Below are 24745 nucleotides of genomic sequence, written 5' to 3'. Positions count from 1 at the left end.
GAGGGAGGGAGGGAGGGACATATGTCAACTTCACATGAGTGGACAGTTTTGTCGCCGGGAATGAATGACAGTCTTGACTATACTTCTTACAGCAGTTTGTCCTCTTGGGCTATTTTTGTCTCTTGTGTGTACAGTATATAAGCGACAGTTACATCCATATAATCCTTTTCCTCTAATTTAACCTTCGGGGTCCATATACTCTCTTCCTTTAGGAGCGAATAGACCAGATAGCAGTTGGGCTATATTTACATATAGCAGTTTTTGTCCTCGTGGGCTATTTTGGGACCTGTGTGTGTGTGTGTGTGTGTGTGTGTGTGTGTGTTTCAGTAATATAGTAATGTATATAAGAAATGAATTACAATCTTCACTACAACAGCAATACAGTATAACCTTCACTCAGGCTCCTCTTGTATATACTGTATTTCCTTAGTTAAAAATGTATGTCAACTTGTATTATATTTAGGGTAAACTTTCGGCTGTTGTTTTGTCACTTGGGTCGACGAGGTGACGTGGGGGAAGGAGGGATCTGTGCCATCTGTTTCTATGTGTTTGAGTGTATGTTATTGTGTATGCCGGCTGTGTAACTCAGGGCGGGAAGATGTATGCGTGTTTATATATGTGGTCACAGGTCAGAGTTCAAGGTCACACAGGTTCACAGGTCAGAGTTCAAGGTCATACAGGTTCACATGTCGGAGTTCAAGGTCACAGGTTCACAGGTCAGAGTTCAAGATCACACAGGTTTACAGGTCAGAGTTCAAGGTCACACAGGTTCACAGGTCCGAGTTCAAGGTCATACAGGTTCACAGGTCCGAGTTCAAGATCACACAGGTTCACAGGTCAGGGTTCAAGGTCACACAGGTTCACAGGTCAGAGTTCAAGATAACACAGGTTCACAGGTCAGAGTTTAAGATCACACAGGTTCACAGGTCAGAGTTCAAGATCACACAGGTTTACAGGTCAGAGTTTAAGGTCACACAGGTTCACAGGTCAGAGTTCAAGATCACACAGGTTTACAGGTCAGAGTTTAAGGTCACACAGGTTTGAAGAAGACCCACCTCCCGTCCCCTTGGTAGAGTTGGCACCTCGCCCGAGAGAAGTTTAGTCCAACAGTTATTGTTTTCCCCGAATCTTCGAACAATTTGTAGTTCTTTTATTACTTAATGAACTATAAGGGAGGCGACACAGGTACACACAGACAAAAAGTTATCTTTACGGAGTGGTCTGATGTGTATTTCAAATTAAACACTGTGACTCCTGTTGTGCAGAATATTTGTTATTGTGTACAGTACATATATCTCCTGGGAGTGTTGGCTGTGTCAGTTGTCGCAGTTCGCAGGTTTTTGTTTTTAATCCGCGACAAAAGAGTAATTTATGTAGCAGCTTCCGTTACCGTTATTTTTGGCGTGTCTTTGTCTCGCCATACTTTTTTCTCTTACTGGTAATTTGAAACAAAAAATGGCTGAGTTTACCTTTGTTTAACATTATATTTAAGCGAGAATTTGGCAGCATTTCGTGGTTGTTTTATTATTAATTAAAGAGAATTGGCTCCGTTAGTCTTTGCTTTGATTATAATTAGACGAGAAACTTGGTTCCAGTCGTGTTTGTTTTGCTTACAAATAAATGTGGAGCTGGATGCGATTCTCATTTGTTTTAATTATAAGATGAAAGGCCTCCAGGATTATGAAATTATGATTTTAAGTGCATCAAAATCCGGAGATGATCGGTGTTTGTGTCTTAATGAAGAGGAACAAAACTCGCTATTTTAGTAATAGTATTTCCTTGAAGTTCCTTTTTATTGTTGAGAAGTTAAGGAAGTGTTACATATTTAAAGGCAGTGCGAGCGACCTAGTCTGTGCTGTGGGGGGTCGCCAGTCCAGGTGTGAATTCATGGCTGTGAGGAAACTGTTTCACTGCCAAGATACATTATATTTTTTCTTACGATATTTAACAAGAAACAGACATTATTCAGCCTTTGGGAGGATTTATTAAGGCGGTTGGTTTTATTCGTTGTATTGAACACAAATACTGTAAGTAACGGGCGTTTATATCATACCAGTCAAGAGTTACCACATGGTGTAGGAAGTGACCTGTCGTTGTCTTGTTCCTCCCAGAGAAATATTAACCTTTTGTTATGTCCCGCTGTCTGAAGTCGAGGCTCTAGCGTCCGTGTATTAAGTCGAAGTTGTATCACGTTTATATCGCTCAAATATGACAAGTTGGTTATACTATGAGTTGAAGGTTGTCGTCACCCAAGCAGGAAGGACAGGGGCTTTTCTCAAACACACCTTCCCCAGGACGGAGAACTGTGATCGCTCTTCGTCCGTCGTGCTTCCGTTAATATTTTATTTATAAAACACTGAAACTGTTTGTATCAAACTTTCCTTAAGGAGTCATATCAGGGCTTCAGAGTTGGCATGATACTCTGTGTGTGTGTGTGTGTGTGTGTGTGTGTGTGTGTGTGTGTGTGTGTGTGTGTGTGTGTGTGTGTGTGTGTGTGTGTGTGTGTGTGTGTGTGTGTGTGTGTGTGTGTGTGTGTGTGTGTGTGTGTGTGTGTGTGTTGTGTGTGTGTGTGTGTGTGTGTGTGTGTGTGTGTGTGTGTGTGTGTGTGTGTGTGTGTGTGTGTGTGTGTGTGTGTGTGTGTGTGTGTGTGTGTGTGTGTGCTGTGTGTGTGTGTGTGTGTGTGTGTGTGTGTGTGTGTGTGTGTGTGTGTGTGTGTGTGTGTGTGTGTGTGTGTGTGTGTGTGTGTGTGTGTGTGTGTGTGTGTGTGTGTGTGTGTGTGTGTGTGTGTGTGTGTGTGTGTGTGTGTGTGTGTGTGTGTGTGTGTGTGTGTGTGTGTGTGTGTGTGTGTGTGTGTGTGTGTGTGTGTGTGTGTGTGTGTGTGTGTGTGTGTGTGTGTGTGTGTGTGTGTGTGTGTGTGTGTGTGTGTGTGTGTGTGTGTGTGTGTGTGTGTGTGTGTGTGTGTGTGTGTGTGTGTGTGTGTGTGTGTGTGTGTGTGTGTGTGTGTGTGTGTGTGTGTGTGTGTGTGTGTGTGTGTGTGTGTGTGTGTGTGTGTGTGTGTGTGTGTGTGTGTGTGTGTGTGTGTGTGTGTGTGTGTGTGTGTGTGTGTGTGTGTGTGTGTGGTTTTTGTGCCCATGGTTTTCTTTGGGCTCATTACGAGTATTTCGGTGTGTGGGGAGATGTTATCACACACACACAGTTCCAAACCAACGACACGCTTACATTTAACCCAGGAAATGACTCCTTAAGAAAATTTTGATAGTCTCGGTGTTTTGAAATCGAATATTGAACAAAATAACGTTACTTGAATATATTCCTTACTGGCTGTATAACTTACGAGGAGACTGTGTGGGTGTGGTGGCAAGATGTACTACACACCTCAACATTACTAAGCCTACTGTCAGGTTGTACAACATTCTGGTTTAACTTACTTGAAATATCTCGGGCTGTAACCCAGGGCCGGTGGGACTAATCTTAAATGATCAGTGCGGCTCAAGGACTGTCATGAGGGTCTGTACAATGTCTTCAGAAATAAAAACTCGGACAGCGCCTGACGTTCACTTAATATAACAGTGCCAGCCCGTCATTCATCCTACAACGACGTCAACAAGTGGAATCTTCAGCTTTATTTCTTGACTAAAGCGAACACCAGCGGCCTAAAATAATCAAGACATGGATGAACTTGTCCCCGTGACATGTATCATCAACAACCACACCCTGTGAGAGGCTGACGGCGCCAGTAAATGATGTCATTAACCAAAATAAACAGACAACTGCGCGCGCAACAAATATAAAACTTGTGGCTTGGGAAACACACACACCTGCCAGCCTTTTTTTGTGCCTGTCTTCACCGGGGAGTGTTACCCTGCCTTGTGCCCCTCTCATAGTTGTGTCTGTTCATAAACTTTGATGTGCATCTTTATTTCTTGAGTAGCTCCATCATGTTCCATAATCAAGGGTTTTAATCCTTTATTTTTCTTCCATCAGCGTATTTCTTGCTACGATTACTATTACTACTTTCCTGTCACTCGGAATCGAGTATGACGATCATCCAGCTATGATAAAATGATATGAGTTATTAAGGATGTCACCTTCGTTGGTGAGCTCTGGGGTGACTAGAGAGGCCGATACGGGACCGGCAAAGTCGTTCACAGATGTTGCACATATGGAGGGTTACATCTAGTGTGGGAGGGGAGGCGGCAGCAGCATCTTTCCGGCATTGCCGCTTGTCTGCCTCGGTTTGCAGTCGGGCTAATTCGAAAGTATTGACACCTTCTCGTGTGGTGATCCTCCAAGCGTTACGGTGTGGAGTAATCGTTTCCCAGGTGAGGGGGTCGATTTGGCACTTTTTCAGGTTTGTCTTAAGACTATCCTTATACCTTTTTAGTTGCCCGCTACCATTACGTTTACTATTCGTTAGGTGTCTGTAAAGTAGTGGCTTTGGCAGTCTACTGTCGTCCATGTGGGTAACATGGCCAGTCCAACGTAGTTGCTCATGGATAATGGTAGCCTCGATGCTCCTACAGTTGGTTTCAGCGAGAATACTGGCATTTGTTCTCATGTCTTCCTAGCAAACTCGGAGGATGGAATTTAGACTACGTTGGTGTAAGTTTCCAAGTGCCTTGAGGTGCCTCCTGTATATGACACATGTCTGGCTGCCATATAGCAAGGTGGGGAGGACCACTGCTCGATGTACGTGCAACTTTGTAGATAATTTCTACTCCCTACAGCTGAAGACACGGGTACCTGAGTTTGCTAAAGGCTCGAGATGCACATATGATCCGATGTTGAATCTCGTCATCGATGTCTGCGGTGGTGAACAGGTGGGACCCAAGATACCGAAAGTGGGTAACATTAGAGAGGGTAGTACAGTTAAGCTGGATGGATGGTGGAGTTTTGGCTGAACCAGGGGCAGGCTGAAAGAGAATCTGAGTCTTACGTACAATCGGCCACAAGAATAAGTATATACCTACGGTTCGTGTTTGAGGCAAAATATCTGGTAACACTGTCCTGAACAAAACAGACAAAATTACAAAATGACCTGTAATTTGTTTTATTCCTACATATATGTTATAAATACACTTGTTGTGAATGTTTTACTCGTGTCTTGTGTTTATATTACAAGTAATAATTATATTGTATCCAATGAAAGTAAACTTGTTGCCGAAAGGGATCGCAGTTATCGCACAGCTCTCTCCTCCTCCCCCACTTTTTCTCTTACCCCATTTTTTTTACTGATGTTTGGATGAGTAAAGGAAGGAAGAGGAGTAAATAGGAGAATAAAGAAGGGAAAAAAGAAAATAGTTAGAGATAACAGGTGGGGGGAGCTGAGTTTCATCATGCGTCTGGATGTGCAGTTTCAACGTTACCAGACCATTTTCGGACCTTACAGCTATAGTGTTTATACTTATTCCTGTGGTCGACTGTACATTCACCTCAAGACCGAAGTGTGCTTAGGTGTTCAGGGTCTCCTGTAGGTCGTGTTCAGTGTGAGTGACAAGGGTAAGGTCGTCTGAATACTGAAGTTCAGTGATGGAAGCTGCGGACACCTTTGTTCCTGCCTGGAGTCGTCTTATGTTGAAAAGACCCCCTTTATCAGGTGCTGGATGTCCACCCTGCTGGCTAAAGTGGCACCTACATGAGCAAGGAAGGCAGCCAATAAAATGGAAAAGAGGGTTGGTGCCAGTACACATCCTTGTTTTACCCCCATTTGAATGTGGGAAGAACTCAGACTGGGTGCCGTTGTGCAGGACACTGCCGTTCATGCCATCGTGGAGTTGCCTCACAATGGCAATGAAATTTAGTGGGCAGCCAAAACGATTGAGGGTCCACCAGAGGGCTTCCCTGTTGACCGAGTCGAAGGCCTTGGTTAGGTCAATGAAAGCCATGTACAGGTCACGACGCTGCTCTCTGCACTTTTCCTGTAGCTGGTGGGCAACAAAAATCATGTCAATGTCAGTGGTGCCACCTGATGGTCTAAAGCCACATTGAGATTCTGGGAGGAGGTTTTCTGCCTCAGGAAGAAGTTTGTTTAGGAGGACTCGTGGTGATAATTTTACCGCCTACGGACAGCAGCGATATCCTGCAGTAGTTGCCACAGTCTGAACCGTCGTCCTTTTTCTTAGAAATATTATCGGTGGAGGCGTCTTTAAGAGGTTGGGGATTTCCTCCTTTTCCCATATATTCTCCAGGAGAGAGTGGAGACAGCTGGTAAGCAGAGGTCTTCCTTCCTCATACACCTCGGCTGGGATTCCATGAGGCCCTGAGGTTTTGTTATTTTTCATCTGTATGATATGCAGTAGCTACCTCATCCAGAGATGGAGGATAGCTGAAGTGGGTTAGCTCTGGATGCTGAGGGACCTGCTGGGGAGTCAGGGCATTCACGTTGGTGTTTTGATTGAGCAGCGAATGGTAATGCTCTTTTCAGTGCTGAAAGATACCTTCTTCATCTTTTATTAGGGAGTTCCCGTCGGATGAGAAGAGGTGGGCTGCGCCATGTGTGATTGGCCCATAAAATGTTTTAATGGAATTTAAAAATTCGCACAACTTGTGTTGATCTGCATTTTTTTGCGTTTCACATGCTTTATTTTTAAACCAGTCGTTCTTTAGATTGCGAAGTTCGTGCTGGGCTGCCACTTTCTTCTTGCAGAGGGTATCAGCTTTGATTCAAGACTGAGGGTTGTTCTGCCAGTCAGTTAAAGCAGCACGTTTATCATTGACGAGTACATTGATTTCCAGGTCATTTTCATCAAACCTGTCCTGGTGTATTCTTTCGATCTGGTCGAGGTTCTCTGCAGGTTTTTGTCATGACAGTGTCGAGAGTATCCCATTCGGCACTGAGATTTTGGTTGTTTGTTGTCGGGTTGTTTATCATCCTATGTTCGAGCTGCTCTCTGGAGGCAGGTGCAACCACCAGATCCTCCAGACGCTTTGTGTTAAAACCCCCTCTGGAGGCTTGTTGCCTTTGCCGTTTTGGGGTGATGTGAAGTGAGAGCTTGGCTCTAACGAGCCGATGATCGGTGTCGCAGTGGTCTGAGCCATGCATGGCTCGGATGATGAGGACACCTCGACGATATTTTTCTCTGACAATAATGTAGTCAATGAAATGCCAGTGTTTGGATCGTGGGTGTTGCCACGAACCCTTGAATTTATCGGCCTGCCTAAACAAGGTATTGGTGATAGTGAGGTTGTGTTGAACACACTTGCTGTGGAGGAGTAGGCCTTTGGGGTTACACTTGCCTAGTCCATTTCTCCCTATGATTCCCTGCCAAATGTTAGCGTCTCTACCAACTCTGGCATTGAAGTCACCTAGGAGCACAACCATATCTTCTTTGGGGATAGAGGTAAGCACTCTGTCTAGGTCGGCGTCCACCCATACGGGAACCTAACCTAACCTTTCATACCCTAACTTACCCTAACTCCCTTCCCAAATAGCGTTAGGGCAGTTATTCTTCAGGTGAAATTAGCTTGCAGTGTCTAATAATCAAGTGATCCGTTATGTTCATTGACTTAAAAGTTTTAGCAAGAGCAAATATATACCATGATCTCTGGTTTTTTAGTTGCTCTCCTAATTAATACCATTATTGGTATTGTTTCGGCAGTAGACGATAAAACATATATTGGTATACAATAGAAGACGAAGGAAGAGTAGCTAGTGTCCAACCTCATGCGTTGCAAATCCCTTGACCCCTATAGAGCATCTCTGCTTAACTTTGATCAGGAGCGTCCCAGAGATGACACAAACTTTTTTTTTAAATATAATATAATCTTCCAATTTATCAGACAAACTGTCGGTGTATTATAGAAGGTTACTGAGGACGAACTGATCCATTTTTGTCTTAAATGAAACCCTGTGGACGGTCAGTGGCCCCCAGCCCTCATGAAGGTGTGATGTGTTGTGTAGCCTAATGAGATATTTAAAGCCGCAGGTGGGATTCCTTTGACAGGCCGGACCACCATCGTGGAACTACACTGTAAACCTATAGATCTACTGTGTGTGTGTGTGTGTGTGTGTGTGTGTGTGTGTGTGTGTGTGTGTGTGTGTGTGTGTGTGTGTGTGTTGTGTGTGTGTGTGTGTGTGTGTGTGTGTGTGTGTGTGTGTGTGTGTGTGTGTGTGTGTGTGTGTGTGTGTGTGTGTGTGTGTGTGTGTGTGTGTGTGTGTGTGTGTTGTGTGTGTGTGTGTGTGTGTGTGTGTGTGTGTGTGTGTGTGTGTGTGTGTGTGTGTGTGTGTGTGTGTGTGTGTGTGTGTGTGTGTGTGTGTGTGTGTGTGTGTGTGTGTGTGTGTGTGTGTGTGTGTGTGTGTGTGTGTGTGTGTGTGTGTGTGTGTGTGTGTGTGTGTGTGTGTGTGTGTGTGTGTGTGTGTGTGTGTGTGTGTGTGTGTGTGTGTGTGTGTGTGTGTGTGTGTGTGTGTGTGTGTGTGTGTGTGTGTGTGTGTGTGTGTGTGTGTGTGTGTGTGTGTGTGTGTGTGTGTGTGTGTGTGTGTGTGTGTGTGTGTGTGTGTGTGTGTGTGTGTGTGTGTGTGTGTGTGTGTGTGTGTGTGTGTGTGTGTGTGTGTGTGTGTGTGTGTGTGTGTGTGTGTGTGTGTTGTGTGTGTGTGTGTGTGATGGAAGGAGCTGGAGGGTTGAATACAGTTATATTTGGGGATGGGTTGAATTACAAATAATGTATGACACAAATGAGACATATAATAACTAGATGGGGAAAAGCTCAGACTACAGTTCATTTCAACATAGTGACAGTGTAAGGAGCAGTGTTTACTGGGAGTGAATACACTGATTTATTACAAGTTATTGATAATTTTTACAATAGTTGGGACTGGGCTGTTCTTATAGCGATCAGTTCGTGCACGTATGGGCTGGATGCGGTTGTGGTGTGGAACAGCAATTCTCGGACAAGGGATCTCAGGTGGTAGTAGGAGCCGGTGTCGGGGATGGTGTAGAAACTTCTTACCAAATTTGCAGATGAGGTCGTGGTGATGGTCAGTGAGAGTCGAAAGGGTCAGTGTGTTGAGCGCTTCTTGATATGTGGAGTAGGAAGGGGAGAGAATAATCTTGCATGCCCTCTTTTGCACTTTTTCTAGGTGTTTACGTTGTGTGGCATTTAGGGAGGAGACCAGGTGGGGGGAGGCATAGGTGAGCTTGGGAAGTATGAATGTTGTGTAAACACTGAGGAGTGTGCAGGAACTCCGAGGGACTTGAGTCAACGGAGGAGGTGGAGACGGAAACTGGAGGATTTGATAACTTCACTGACGTGTGGTTTCCAATTTAGTTTGTTGTCTATGGTGACGCCGAGGAGCTTCGTGGAATCTACAACCTGGAGTGTGTTCGGACCTAGAGTAATGGAAGGAGGTGGGACAATGTCGAAGGAGAGGTTGATGTGCATAACCATGGTCTTGGTATGGTTGATGGTGACATGGTTGTTGGTGGCCCAGTTTTGGAGACTGTTCAATAAATCCTGAAGGGCGGTATAGTTGGGACCAGAATTGTTGACGCTGATCCCAATGGCAGAGTCCAGGAAGACAGTGTTGTGGCGATAGAAGTGGACTACAGTATATCAGCATAGTGTTATGTAGATGACCCATGGTAAAAGCACTAAGGTGTTTATACAGTGTAGGTGTAACGTTAAGGCGGTTAGCCATCTCCCTTCAATGACCTTGAGGATGTCGCTGAGGCCGTCCCAGTCATATCCCTTAATGCGTTGGTCACTGTCGCGTCCATCATTCTTGAGTCTTATAGCGAACCCGAGGTCTATTATGTGTGCGGTATATGGACGGCAGGAGGCGTCGATTATAATGTTCTCTTCGTGTAGGTCCCGGTGAGCGTAACCCTTGGCGTGGAGCTGATCGAGTGCCTCACTCATGGAGGTGAAGGCCTCGAGGCACTCTTCTTTAGAATGTGACTCTAAAAATTTGTCAACTGTGACGCCGCTACAGTACTCCATAACCAATGCCTGAGGGTCTTCACTGGTGACGCCATAAAGGACAGGGGCACCACCAGCCCCATTAAGATGGTAGAGCGCCAGGGCCTCGGCCATGAGAGACTGGCCCTCGTGGGAGGTCTTGGCGACGGCCGGGACTACCCCTCCATTGGCCAGCTTGAGACTCACAAGACGGGCTATGCCGTACACTCCCTGTCCTAACACTCTCTGGTTCGTGATGTCGTTATAACTGACTCGAGGAAGGTGACTGTCATCCATCTTAACTGCTGGAGAGTCTTGGGAACTGCTACTGCTGAGGTCAAGGTCGCTGCTGTAACTGATGGACACAGTATATTCGAAGATATCAAGAGCATCCATAATTAACAAAGTCCCGAGCACTTACTAGCGTTCAGCCTAAGAGATCTGAGCCGAGAATAATGTAGTAAGAGGTGGAATATTGTGTAGTGTGGTGTAGTGTAGTAGGGTTGGAATATTGTGTAGTGTGGTGTAGTGTAGTTATTATAGTGATGGTGGTAGTTGTTTAGTGGTGGTGATGGTGGTAGTTAAGGTGTGTGGTGGTGGATGTAGTGATGGTGGTGGTAGTGATGGTGGTAGTGATGATGGTGGTAGTTGAGATGTGTGGTGATGGTGGTAGTGATGGTGGTGGTAGTTAAGATGTGTGATGGTAGTAGTGATGATGGTGGTAGTGATGATGGTGGTAGTTAAGATGCGTGGTGATGGTGGTAGTGATGATGGTGGTAGTTAAGATGCATGGTGATGGTGGTAGTGATGATGGTGGTAGTGATGGTGGTGGTAGTTAAGATGTGTGGTGGTAGTTAAGATGTGTGGTGATGGTGGTAGTGATGATGGTGGTAGTTTAGATGCGTGGTGATGGTGGTAGTGATGATGATGGTAGTGATGGTGGTGGTAGTGATGGGTGGTAGTGATGGTGGTGGTAGTTAAGATGTGTGGTGATGGTGGTAGTAGTTAAGATGTCTGGTGGTGGTTGTAGTGATGGTGGTTGTAGTGATGGTGGTGGTAGTGATGATGGTGGTAGTGATGGTGGTTGTAGTGATGATGGTGGTAGTGATGGTGGTAGTGATGATGGTGGTAGTTAAGATGTGTGGTGATGGTGGTAGTGATGGTGGTGGTAGTTAAGATGTGTGATGGTAGTAGTGATGATGGTGGTAGTGATGGGTGGTAGTTAAGATGCATGGTGATGGTGGTAGTGATGATGGTGGTAGTAATGGTGGTGGTAGTTAAGATGTGTGGTGGTAGTTAAGATGTGTGGTGATGGTGGTAGTGATGATGGTGGTAGTGATGGTGGTGGTAGTTAAGATGTGTGGTGATGGTGGTAGTGATGATGGTGGTAGTTAAGATGCGTGGTGATGGTGGTAGTGATGATGGTAGTGATGGTGTGTGTGTGTGTGTGTGCGTGTGTGTGTGTGTGTGTGTGTGTGTGTGTGTGTGTGTGTGTGTGTGTGTGTGTGTGTGTGTGTGTGTGTCCGGTTAGAGTCAGAGTACATCACCGGCCCTCACTTTCCTGGTTACAATACTGGGATCATGACTTATCCATTGTTTTCAAAGCTCTTGGGTGAGGGTGGACAATGGCCGCACAGTACCAATTCTTCAAGAGTTTCTGTCCAACTTTTCGCTGGTTAACGGGTTGACACAGAGGTCAGGAGACGAACACCACGACGGGCGCAACCTGTGAACCCATCCAAGGGTATAATAATAATAGTGTGGTATTGGTGGAGTGAGGAGGTGTTGTTGCTACTCGGTGAAGCTTCAGTAAACAAGTGATGGCTGCCAAGACCAGTGTTTATTGGTCGAGCTTCAGGGAGTTGAGAGGGAGCCTGGACCTGGGAGACCCTTGGTGATGGGTGTGATGAGTGGTGTGGTGATGGGTGTGATGAGTGGTCTGGTGATGGGTGTGATGAGTGGTGTGGTGATGGGTGTGATGAGTGGTCTGGTGATGGGTGTGATGAGTGGTGTGGTGATGGGTGTGATGAGTGGTGTGGTGATGGGTGTGATGAGTGGTCTGGTGATGGGTGTGATGAGTGGTCTGGTGATGGGTGTGATGAGTGGTGTGGTGATGGGTGTGATGAGTGGTGTGGTGATGGGTGTGATGAGTGGTGTGGTGATGGGTGTGATGAGTGGTGTGGTGATGGGTGTGATGAGTGTGATGAGTGGTATGATGAGTGTGGTGAGTGACGTGGACAGTAATGCCTGTAGCTATTGGTGATCAAATGCGGATGAGATGTGATTGTTATTGACTTGTAGAGTTTGTTGAAAATTCATTATTATCTTGTTCACACACACACACACACACACACACACACACACACACACACACACACACACACACACAGTACTACTGACAGGTGTACTGTATACGTCAGCGTTTATTATCCTCTAAGTGCTGATATACATTAGTTGAACCTTTTCCTGTGGCTTTTGTTGTTTATGTTACCCCGTCACAGAGTTTAGAGGTTATATAGTATTTTCTCTGCCTATCTTTCCGGGATGTTGGTGTCGTTCAGTGACTCGAGGAGAAAGTCCGACTTCGATAGTAATCAGCGTTTGCCATGAATATACAGTATACTAGAGTCGCCATATAAATTTTGGCGTTTTCTATGAACATTGCCAGAATTTCACGTGTAAATCTTGGCAGGGAATAACTGTCACGTTTTATGGTTGATTAACATGCCACTATTGCTTCTACTGCCGGAGTGATATTAAAAAAAATCAGGTTTAAAACACTACTTCACCGCCAGTGGCATGAGAGGCATTGTTGCCTACGTGAGTGAGACTGCCTCGTACAGCTTGTGTCATGCCAGTATTTACATCGATGTCAACAACCTTAGGAGAAGGTGACAGTTAAAATAATTATAAAAGGTGAAAAGTGGGTTAAAATATTCTGAACAAACGACTTTAATGATTTATTTTGGTGTCGTGGCTCAGTTGCCGCCAGCACTGGGTGAGGGGGACGTCTTATGGGATCACCTTAAGATTAGTCACCACCGCTCATTTCACCTCGTGATTCAACATTCAGACACTAACCTAACCTAACCTATATTAAACAAACCTAACCTAATTTAACGTAAGAGAAGCTAGCTAGCACAACCTAGGTTACTTAACACAACCTAGCTTACTCAACCCAACCTAACCTAACCTAGCTAACCTGACTACAACAATCTCAGAGGAGGCAACAGAAGTCTCAAATGTGGATACACAAGTACCCACACCAGAGACAATACTTGTCTCTCAGACTCCAATCGATCTATCAGGTAAAGATTTGAAGCTATGCATCTACGTACAAACCTCATCAACGAGGACTGTACACGTGATGAAGTTGCAAAGGGAGTAATTGATGGCAAGATGATATGGAAGTACGACCACTCCACTTCCGAGGTGGCCATCCCCGAGACCATTAAACAAAAACGGTTCGATTTCACAAACTGCATCAAAAAGACAACCAGAACGAAGATCAAAACCACGAAGAATCGACGCACAGGGACCAAACCACTAAAACCAGGAACGAGAAACATGTTACCTAAGGCAGTGAAAATAATGCAACTTAACGTCCTCCACTGGAAAACTAATAAGCTCAGTTTGTTCAACCAGTACAGCCAAGTTGACCCAGACATTATACTCATAAACTCACACGACCAAAAGGCGTATGAGGAATTGAAAATATTTGGTTACAAGATCCATAAATCAAACCTATCAGAGGAGCAGAATGATGGGGTGGCCATCGCCATAAAAAAAATATGTCCACCACAGAATCAGATTCGACTTCACCTCTGAAACTCGTTCTGTTCAAATCAACCTGACCACAGGGCCAATCATTACAGCCACAACCTACCTCCCACCACGCAGGGGCTACCTGCCTTGCGGGGACTCCACAGACTCCTATCATACAACCACCCAACCTACATCATTGGGGACATGAACGCCAGACATCCTCTATTAGATGGTAAGAGGACAACTAACAATGTTGGAAGAGGCCTCGCTGGTCCCATAACAGACAAAAAAGCCCAGCTAATAGGCCCGGACTTCCCCACGTTCTACAGTAGGAATTCGGCCATTACTCCAGATATAGCAATAACAAATGGCAGATGCTTCAACAACTACCTCGTTGAACAAGGCCCTGTAATCTCTAGCGATCACCTACGTATAATCATGACCATCTCCGTAACATTAATAACTATACCAGCTCCACCACGGAGAATCGCCAAGCGCACCAACTGGGAACTATTCAACGAAAAAGCTACAGCCAAATTTCAGGCCAAGGACATGACATTCCCTTATACCATAGACAACCAGCCGGTGAAGAAAATAGACAAAGAAATCAACACATGATGTGAACCCATAGGAACAGCCTACCAAAAGGCCACCCCTCTCAAATGCAACAGAACACTCCCACACCCACGACAGACTCCAGAACTCATAGCCCTCACAAACTATTTCCAACTGCTACAACAGAGAGCCGAGACCCATGGTTGGAATATCGCAAGCTAAAATACATACAGAAGAATACCGAAGGAAATAAAACAAGATCTCTGGAACAAAGCAACCACAAAGGGGCCGAAATATTTGAACACCATATCATAAACATACAACGACCCAGGAGAATTCTGGCTTCGTGTTAAGAGACTGAAAGGTTCCAGCCCCAACGAGTCACCATATATAACTGACCACACAGGAAGTAAACTATAAGACGATCAAGACAAAGAACACATATTCAAGGACATATGGAGGAACATCTTCCGAATCAAAAATAGAGAGAACAGGGGGTTTGATGGTTCCCACGAGGAGCTCGTCCTTGATGAACTCCGGGGCCAGACACACCGCACTCAGCCTTCCCCAGAAATCAAATAGGAGGATATGAGAGGGGACAACCCACTGTCCAAACCAGTCACCTCGGAAGAACTCAATACAGCCATCTCTAATTCCAAGAGTAAAGCCCCTGGCTACTCTAGCACCACCAAGGAGATCCTCAGCCACATAAACAACCCGGCCATGGAGAGACTGAGAACCACGCTGAACGCCTGCCTGGCCTCGGGATACTTCCCGACTAAGTTTAAAAAGGCCATTATTGCCCTAACACCAGTAACGACAGGTTACTCCCATCATGTCCACACCAGGAAGGAAAAGGAAAGAAGAGAGCTGAGAAAACTATACCGCTTTAACGCTCTTCCTGAGAAAATAAAACTCCGCTTGGTTACATCACTCATCACACCGATATTAACTTACCCAGCAGTACGTCTTCTTATTATGAGCACCACCCAATTATTAAATTTACAGGTGATCCAAAATGAAGCCCTGAGATTCGTCACAGGTGAAAGATACCCCTTCACCAGAACAACAACCGAGATACATAGAGACCTGAGAATAAAACCCATCACCCAGCAGCTACACACCCTGGCCAGCAGAGTCGGACAAAAGATAAAACGATCAGAGCAAGAACTCCTCCAAAGACTCCCACCAGACAACGACAACAACCATACATGGTTTCCAAAAAGTGACCAAATCTCAAAAGGTCCATTACCACCCCCGATCTATACGGCCAGGCAATAGACAACCTCCCTAGACCAGCATCCGCCAGTAGGGTCGGCGGAATTTGAAATAAGGCCCTCAAAACACCCATATATTGGATAGGGTAGGATGTCTAGTGCCTGTACCGACAGATAATAACTAACCCAGGACACAACCCTAACCCACAGGAAGGTCAGCCCGCCTCTTCCTACCGCCTCCCAAATTTCTTCAATTTCCGAACTATAACTTCCTTCCTCCACCCCTAATCTTCTTTCACCCACTCTATCTCCACCAAAAAATAAAATAAATAAATAAAATAAAATGCACATACCCGGAAGAGAAAGAGAAAAATAAGGAAAACCGTATTGGTGACCGCAATACAGTACACGGCTCACCCGCCATTAAGTAACAGCAATGGTTAACCATCTAAAATGAGTCAAAGGCAAATATTATTAAAAAACATAACCCAAGATAAAGTATTATAGCCCAGAGTTATAGTGACCTGTTGTCGATATGTTTAAATATTGATATAGGCTCGTGAGGTATGAGGGGTGTGCAGCAATATAATCAGCTCGTACTGAACATTACTGCTCTGTATAATTATGTCCCTCGCCGTCCACGGCGACGGATAAACATGAAATAAAGAATATAGTCAACGACAATAATATTAGAGAAAGGTACGTTTGTGTAGAGACATAAACATGAGGGTTGAGTAGCTTAAAAGCACCACCACCACTACACCCTTCCCACCACCACCAACACCCCACTACACCCTCCCCACCACCATCATCCAACTACCACGTCTCCACTACCCCCTCCCCACCACCATCACCCAACTACCACGTCTCCACTACACCCTCCCCACCACCATCATCCAACTACCACCTCTCCACTACCCTCTCCCCACCACCATTATCCCATCACTACCTCCCCACCACCATCATCATCCTAATACACCCTCCCCACCACCATCACCCCACCTCCCCCTCCTTCCACCACCAGCACCTCACCTCCCCCTCCTACCACCACCAGCACCCGACCACAACAGGATGAAGCACACCTATACCTGTAGGGACTGGGGGGTGATGGTGACTGCGTGCTTGGCGCCATGCACGGCTTTACACCTGTTGTCTTACCTGCTGTCATTTGCTCGCGGCCTGTTTACTAAACATCGCTTACAGTTGATCTGGCCAACATTCCCATACTGGGCTGCCGCTGTGCTGGGACGGAGACTCAGGAAAACATGCTTTTGGTCTCTCCCTCCATGATTGTTTACATGATGACGTCAACAAATAACAATGGATTTTTAACCAAACTCGGTATTGTGGATATATGACAAGACTTCCCAGTAAGGAAGGATTGTTTGTTTGTTGTGGGGCGGCGGGAACTGGAGCGCCCTTTTTGACAACTTTCTTTCTTCACCTTACAGCAATTTTCGTTTTCTCTTCATTTAATTTTTGTACTCATATTTGTAGCAGCTTTTGCGGTGCCTCTAAAACGAAACGTAAAGAGATATTAACGTAAGGTCTCCAGTGGCAAGTGTGTGTGTGTGTGTGTGTGTGTGTGTGTGTGTGTGTGTGTGTGTGTGTGTGTGTGTGTGTGTGTGTGTGTGTGTTGCATCACATTCCTGTCGCTTCGTATACTTTTGTCTTGCACTATTCCCTATCATTGTCGGATCATCTGAAGATTAATCACCCTAACACTACTTTTGGGTGGGGGGGTTAGTTTAGGTTAGGTTAAGATAGGGTATAGGTTGGTTAAGTTAGGGTAGCGTAAGGGTGGTTAATATTCAGCTGAAATAAGTTGGGGTGTTTAATCTTCAGTAGATCACTGTTGTCTTCACCTGATCAAGTTGGTAGCCTATTCTCTGGTCCACCATGTACAGTACACAAGTGTGATAGGCGGTGGTGGTCATTGTGTGCCATCATGAGACACTCGCTGGTCACCTTCACCAGGCAGCGTCTTCGTCTGTAGGTCAGGGGAAGACATACAACTATTTTCGCAAACACAGGATAGTGAATATGAACTCTAGTGAGGCCACCGTCACTTAGTTCCTTACTCTTCATTATTATTTATTGATTTATTTTTTATTTATTTATTTATTTATTTTTTTTGCGTCTTCGGGTAAGGTTGGAGTAAATCCATATTATTACTGGATACTGGAACATTTGAGGAAGGTTCACACCTTCCCTAATGTTGCCTCATAACAAGTAAACACTTACTCTACACACCTTTACAACACTATATTATGTTATAAGAAAAGTAGATAAGGGTTCAAATCAATATAGAGAAACTTGTCAAGAATCTCAGTGCATCAGGCTTCTGGGGGTAAACAGGCAAAAGCAAGTGTGTGTGTGTGTGTGTGTGTGTGTGTGTGTGTGTGTGTGTGTGTGTGTGTGTGTGTGTGTGTGTGTGTATGGTGGTGACAGGCACTATAATAAGCCCTGGAGGGTGTTACTTCCGGACACCACACCACCTAATGCACGTGGTGTGTTTATCTGGCAGGAGACTCTCGCCTAAAACATTTGTTTACAACTTCACATTATATTTGCCTGTGTTGTGTTCCATTTTCATTATGACCTGTTAGTGTTGTTGTTAGTGAAGAAGAACAGTTGTCTGCCACCTGTCACGCCACCCTTCATCTCTTCTCTAGTTGTTCCCAGCAGCAAGGGATATATGTCCGTGTGTCTGTGCGGGAATTGTGAACTTATTAACAAAATAGAAAATGATTTTAACTAAATTAAGTGTGTGGATATATCACAACAAGCTGTCAAAGGAGCTCAGTAATCGATATTGTCTCCGTGGCCAGTTATGGCCCCGAGGAGTTGACTGTGGGGCGGCGGCCATCTTTACTGGCAGCCGTGTGTCAATATTGGTTTTCTAGTCCTACAAACTCTTTCTGTATATTTACTTGTCACCCTCTGTCTTCATGGTATATACTGTACACTACCTTCATTATCCACAAAAGTATAATTAAGACTAAGAACAGCAATATTTTATGATATTAACATTCAGATTCATAATACATTTTATTCAGGAATACAAAGATAAATTTAGGTTTATAGTAGAGCTGCGGTGATGCTCATGTAGCCACACAATAATAGTTGGTTTCTTGATCTCAATATAATGGAAATATTTCTAACAAGTATTGGTGGGTTGGGCAGCACTTGTCAGCCTCACCCTCATCTGTTTCGCCTGTTGTATGCAGCGTTTAGTCAGTGCAGTACTCCCCTTGGCCTGATCTTACCAGTGTATGTTATGTATACAGTACGTGTGGGGGATTGTTTTTAGGTTGGGAGAAGTGATCTTTAAGTTAAGATCTAAGACGGGGATGTTTGTCACAGTCACGGTGAGACAAAAAAGAATTTCTTAGTATTTGTAAGGGGCGCGGCGGCCAGTGGATATATAGCTTGCCTCATGTCCTTAGGGTCTCTGGTTCCATCCCGGGGCACTCCCAGTCCACTCAGCTGTAAATAACTATCTAACTTTATAGTTCGTGTACATAGAGCTGCTGACGCAACTAAAAAAAAATTAATTAGGGGTGTTTTGAGGATCCAGGGGAGAGAGAGTGTGTGTGTGTGTGTGTGTGTGTGTGTGTGTGTGTGTGTGTGTGTGTGTGTGTGTGTGTGTGTGTGTGTGTGTGTGTGTGTGTAACGAGAGCCTATTTCTGACCCTAATCTGCCCACACATCTCCTTGAGCGGCCAAGATATACTTACCCTGGCTGATGACTTAAAAAATAAGACTCATTTTGTGTACTTGTGTGGAGAAGTATCTTGATGGCTGCTGGAGGGAGGAGAGCGAGAGGAACACCATGGGCGGATTATGTAAGGGAACGCGTGAGGACAAAAAGTGTCACGTTAGGTAGCACGGGACGATTAATAGTGGATCGTGTACAGTGGCATCGTTTCGTATATAATGATAATGTTTAACCTGAATTGATCTGAAACATTTTGAAACGGCGTTGAAGTTAAGGAGTTCACTATTATGTGGGTCTGTGCATCAGTTGAGGAAATATGAAAGAGCTTTTGTGTAAGTTATATCTTCTTGTTTCTGTACTTTTTTCTTAGATGTATTTTACCCTATAACAATAATTCCCCGCCATTTCCTCCCTTGTTGGCGATGTCTTGTTTTCTTTGATCTATCCTATGAACGTATGGGGGGGGGGATATAAATGTTGGTGAGAAAGTTGTCTTGGTTAGTGCCGGACGAAAGGATAAATTAAACACATTTCACGGGACGAGAGGTGATTGCAAACTTTAAATCTTTTGTTGTCACTGAGTCGCGCCGCCACCTTCACGTTGTATTATACCGAATAACTTGGATACTAATGTTTTAAGCGATGTGTGTTAACTAATTTGTGGTAGTATAAAGTTGAGCCTAATCCTTACAATAAACATCTTCTATATTGGGACGTGTGTGTGTGTTTACTCGCAGCGGGGTCCAGGTGTTCCCTGCCAGTGAAATATTTCTCCGGAGTGCTTCACTTATACACCAGTTTGTTATATTTACCACAGCGGTAAAAAAAAGGACTTCCGTCTCTTCTCAGTACAGCGACAAACTGCTCCTCACCACGACTTTCTCGCCTCTCGAGCACGACTTTTCCCTCTTAAAGTACGATGAACTAATTCCTCGCGTGGATGACGTCACCTGTTTAGTGAGTTCGAGAACGTCACCCCATGAATGTGAGAGAAATCAAAACTTGCATTTTTATGACAGTGGATGATGAAAATATAAGTTCTATTATTATTAGTAGTAGCATTGTCGTTGTTGTTATTTGTATTATTATTGCAATTTTCTTTTATAATTATTGTCATGTATTAGTATTAACACTCAACATGTAATTATCACAACGACCATAATTTGTGTAATTCTTTTAAACATAGTCACCACCAGCATGAGCAGGAAGAGCTAGGTGTAGTGTAGGTGTTGGTGAGAGAGTGTAGCAGGTGGAGTGTAGTGATGGTGACACACACACGCACACACACACACACACACACACACACACACACACACACATACACACACACATGTGTGTGGAAGATTTTAGTAAGATAGTTCAAAGGATTTAAGAAGATGTAGTGTTAACACAGACAAGAATATTGTTTTTGCTTCATAAATATACTGAGTGTTTCATTTACAGGTATACGAACCCGTGAAATGTGGAGAGAGAGAGAGAGAGAGAGCATTACCACCGAATGTACAGTAATGAACACACACATTATCTTGGCACAGATGATCATCACCACCCTCCTCTTCCCTCCCCCCCCCCTGCCGTCTGAAACAATTACTTCAGGGTGAAAATTCCCCAGTGACGGGAAGACCCAGAGCCGAGGAGGATTATTTTAGGGTGAAAAGTGGGAGAGTTACACCAGGGTTAAGGAAATGCTTCTTCAGTCCATCACGACACCCTGCCAGAGATCCCATCTTGGCCCAGTAACTCGGCGGCTGTGAAGTAACTGCTCAAGGTGGACACAGTAACTTAATAAGGAAATACTGTTTTAAGGATGACATAATCGATAGAATTGAGACTTCATTTAGGAATGTAACTTAAGAGTACGGGTTAGGGATTGTGGATTATCTGAAGAAGATTAGTCTCTCCAGCCTAATTTACCCTGAATATTAACCTAACCTAACCCCCTAAGGTAAGGTTAAGAATTTTTTATCATGGGGGTGAATTAAGCCGGTAGGAGTGAGTGGGGGAATGGGGTGGGGGCTAATCCTCAGGTGATCTGCTGGTCACTGCCCCACACACACACACACACACACACACACACACACACATTTTAGGGGTTAGATTGATGATGCTTGTGTGGATGATGTGGTTGTTGGCAGCCGGAGCAGATGTGGTGGTGGTTGTAGGAGAGCGTTCCACTTCCTCATCCTGACAACCCACTTCATCCACGCTGTTTGTTTACCTTGTGTTACCTTGTGTTATATTGCGTTACCTTTTGTTACCTTGTGTTGCCATGTGTTATATTGTGTTACCTTGTGTTACTGTGTGTTACCTTGTGTTGCCATGTGTTATATTGTGTTACCTTGTGTTACTGTGTGTTTCCTTGTGTTACTGTGTGTTTCCTTGTGTTACCATGTGTTATATTGTGCTATCTTGTGTTACCTTGTATTATCTTGTGTTACCTTGTGTTATCGTGTGTCCCTGTATCAGGAATGTAAGGGGGAGTGCTCCTTTTGGTTTCTTGAGACGTGCTAGTTCTGGTCCTGCCATACATGATGTCAATATGTATAAACCCTCACCCAAGGACTATGTAACTGAGACTGAGCGTTGATTACCTTCCTAACCAACATTGGGAATCTTATGAAACGCTAGTCACTTGTTTTCCTACTTATTGGCAACATTCAGATCAATTTGGGAATATATTGAGTGAAATACAAAGAAGTTGGAGCTGTGAAAGTGAATTGTATGGACCCCACAGATACGCGCACTTTTTTTTTTACAGTGTGACAATGTTGGTGTGACTATATCTAGAGTTCTGACAGACTCTTGCATGTCCACTTACATTTTTCCGAACCTTTAATATGTCTGTTTTCATAATCTAAAGATAAATTTAGGTCCCGTATTTGTACACAAACACGCCATCAGCTGCTGTACTAGTGTGTTTATGTCAAGACTAAATATTTATTTGTATGTCACCACTAAATAGTTGTTTTTATTTGCATGTTAAGACTACTGTATATGTTGTGTATTTACGGCAAGACTACATAGTTACTGTTTTGTTCCAACAGAACCTGGTGCCGCTACCAACGGTACCGTCAACGGGTCGAGGCCCTCTGTTGACTCCCTCCTGGATGAACTGAACAGTGTGGAAACCAACGAGTGAGTAGTGCGGGTTATATACTGTACTGTACTGTGTGGTAGAGTGTGTTTATGTAGTACAGCGATGTGTGTTGTAGTACCCAGCCGTAGTATGAGTGTTAGTGGAGGGAGACTCACACCACAATATATGAACGTGTAGTAGAACAACTATGTTAGGGTATTATGTAGTACGCAGGTGTAGTGTAATGTAGTACGCAGGTGTAGTGTTATGTAGTACGCAGGTGTAGTGTAATGTAGTACGCAGGTGTAGTGTTATGTAGTACGCAGGTGTAGTGTTATGTAGTACGTGGGTGTAGTGTTATGTAGTACGCAGGTGTAGTGTTATGTAGTACGCAGGTGTAGTGTTATGTAGTACGCAGGTGTAGTGTTATGTAGTACGTGGGTGTAGTGTTATGTAGTACGCAGGTGTGTTTATGTACGCAGGTGTAGTGTTATGTAGTACGCGGGTGTAGTGTTATGTAGTACGCGGGTGTAGTGTTATGTAGTACGTGGGTGTAGTGTTATGTAGTACGTGGGTGTAGTGTTATGTAGTACGTGGGTGTAATGTTATGTAGTACGTGGGTGTAGTGTTATGTAGTACGTGGGTGTAGTGTTATGTAGTACGTGGGTGTAGTGTTATGTAGTACGCAGGTGTAGTGTTATGTAGTACGCAGGTGTAGTGTTATGTAGTACGTGGGTGTAGTGTTATGTAGTACGCGGGTGTAGTGTTATGTAGTACGCAGGTGTAGTGTTATGTAGTACGCAGGTGTAGTGTTATGTAGTATGCAGGTGTAGTAGTTGGGTGTAGTGTTATGTAGTACGCAGGTGTAGTGTTATGTAGTACGCAGGTGTAGTGTTATGTAGTACGCAGGTGTAGTGTTATGTAGTACGCAGGTGTAGTGTTATGTAGTACGTGGGTGTAGTGTTATGTAGTACGCAGGTGTAGTGTTATGTAGTACGCAGGTGTAGTGTTATGTAGTACGTGGGTGTAGTGTTATGTAGTACGTGGGTGTAGTGTTATGTAGTACGCAGGTAGTGTAGTGCGCAGGTGTAGTGTTATGTACGCAGGTGTAGTGTTATGGCACGCGGGTGTAGTGTTATGTAGTAGCAGGTGTAGTATGTAGTACGTGGGTGTTATGTGGTAAACGTGTAGTGTTATGTAGTACGCGGGTGTAGTGTTATGTAGTACGCGGGTGTAGTGTTATGTAGTACGTGGGTGTAGTGTTATGTAGTACGTGGGTGTAGTGTTATGTAGTACGTGGGTGTAGTATTATGTAGTACGTGGGTGTAGTATTATGTAGTACGTGGGTGTAGTGTTATATAGTACGCGGGTGTAGTGTTATGTAGTACGCGGATGTAGTGTTATGTAGTACGTGGGTGTAGTGTTATGTAGTAAACGGGTGTAATAAGAGTGTAAGGTGTGTGTGCAGGGTATGACTCGTGTAGAGATAACTCCAACAATAACACGAAATGAGTGGTATTTTGCTCTATGATCACACGCAAAGTTATTACCGTATTTGGATCTCCTGAATATTACACACCCACCGCTGCCTGACGAGGTTAGGTTAGGTTGGCGTTAGGGTTGGTTATGTTAGGTTAGGTTAGGTTGGCGTTAGGGTTGGTTAGGTTAGGTTAGGTTAGGTTGGCGTTAGGGTTGGTTATGTTAGGTTAGGTTAGGTTGGCGTTAGGGTTGGTTATGTTAGGTTAGGTTAGGTTGGCGTTAGGGTTGGTTAGGTTAGGTTAGGTTGGCGTTAGGGTTGGTTATGTTAGGTTAAGTTAGGTTGGCGTTAGGGTTGGTTAGGTTAGGTTAGGTTGGCGTTAGGGTTGGTTATTCTTCAGGTGATATCAAATTGGGTGTCTAAGCTTAAGGTGATCAACGCACTTAAAGATTGTAGAGGAAGAATTAAATAATTAAGTAAAAAAATATTTGTCCATACAGATTTAAGTAGCGACCTTACTGTGTTGTTTGTGAACAGGGGAGAGGTAGGGTGTTAACAAGACGCTAACACACTAATCTTAATGTAATCGATCATGTTCTTAATGTAATTGTAATCATGGCTATATTGTTCGAGTTTTGTTATTGTAATCCTAAGTTTGGTTGCTGTTCCTAGAATGGAATGTATCTTAGGTGGGTAGTGTTAGGTGGGCAGTGTCGTCGTAACCTAACTTTGTAGAGAAGCAGGAACACACACACACTCTCTCTCTGGCACACACACGTACTTTAGTGGGGGGTGGGGGGGGGATGGTGAGCGGCGTCTATCTGTCAGGCAGTGAATGGTCCGCCGCCTCCTCCACCTATCTCGGCTGTCACTGATGCCACGCCACTTAGAAGCCACACAATTCATAATACCAGGATCCAGAACTTTCAGCTGCTGGTGTGGGGGCGGTGGGGGTCTCCTTCAGGTCCACTTCTACAAGGTTTTCGAGAAGTAGAAGATTTAGAATGATGAATTAATTAGTTCAGGGGATACGAACGACGA

The 24745-nt window shown here is 44.5% G+C and overlaps 1 protein-coding gene across 9 annotated transcripts in view; it reads left to right on the top strand.

Moving 5' to 3' along the window:
- LOC121871529 (paxillin-like) overlaps positions 1-24745 on the top strand; it is a 173279-nt gene that overhangs the window by 85267 nt on the left and 63267 nt on the right. For all 9 annotated transcript variants that reach the window (XM_042373960.1, XM_042373956.1, XM_042373958.1 and 6 more), the window contains one exon: positions 22196-22286. In XM_042373960.1, coding sequence (XP_042229894.1) covers positions 22196-22286 — 91 coding nt within the window. The remainder of the gene's footprint in view (positions 1-22195; positions 22287-24745) is intronic.

Source organism: Homarus americanus, unplaced genomic scaffold (assembly GCF_018991925.1).
Source record: "Homarus americanus isolate GMGI-L3 unplaced genomic scaffold, GMGI_Hamer_2.0 scaffold45698, whole genome shotgun sequence".
NCBI classification, from domain to species: Eukaryota; Metazoa; Arthropoda; class Malacostraca; order Decapoda; family Nephropidae; genus Homarus; species Homarus americanus.
This window is presented reverse-complemented; position numbering and strand designations above follow the sequence as displayed.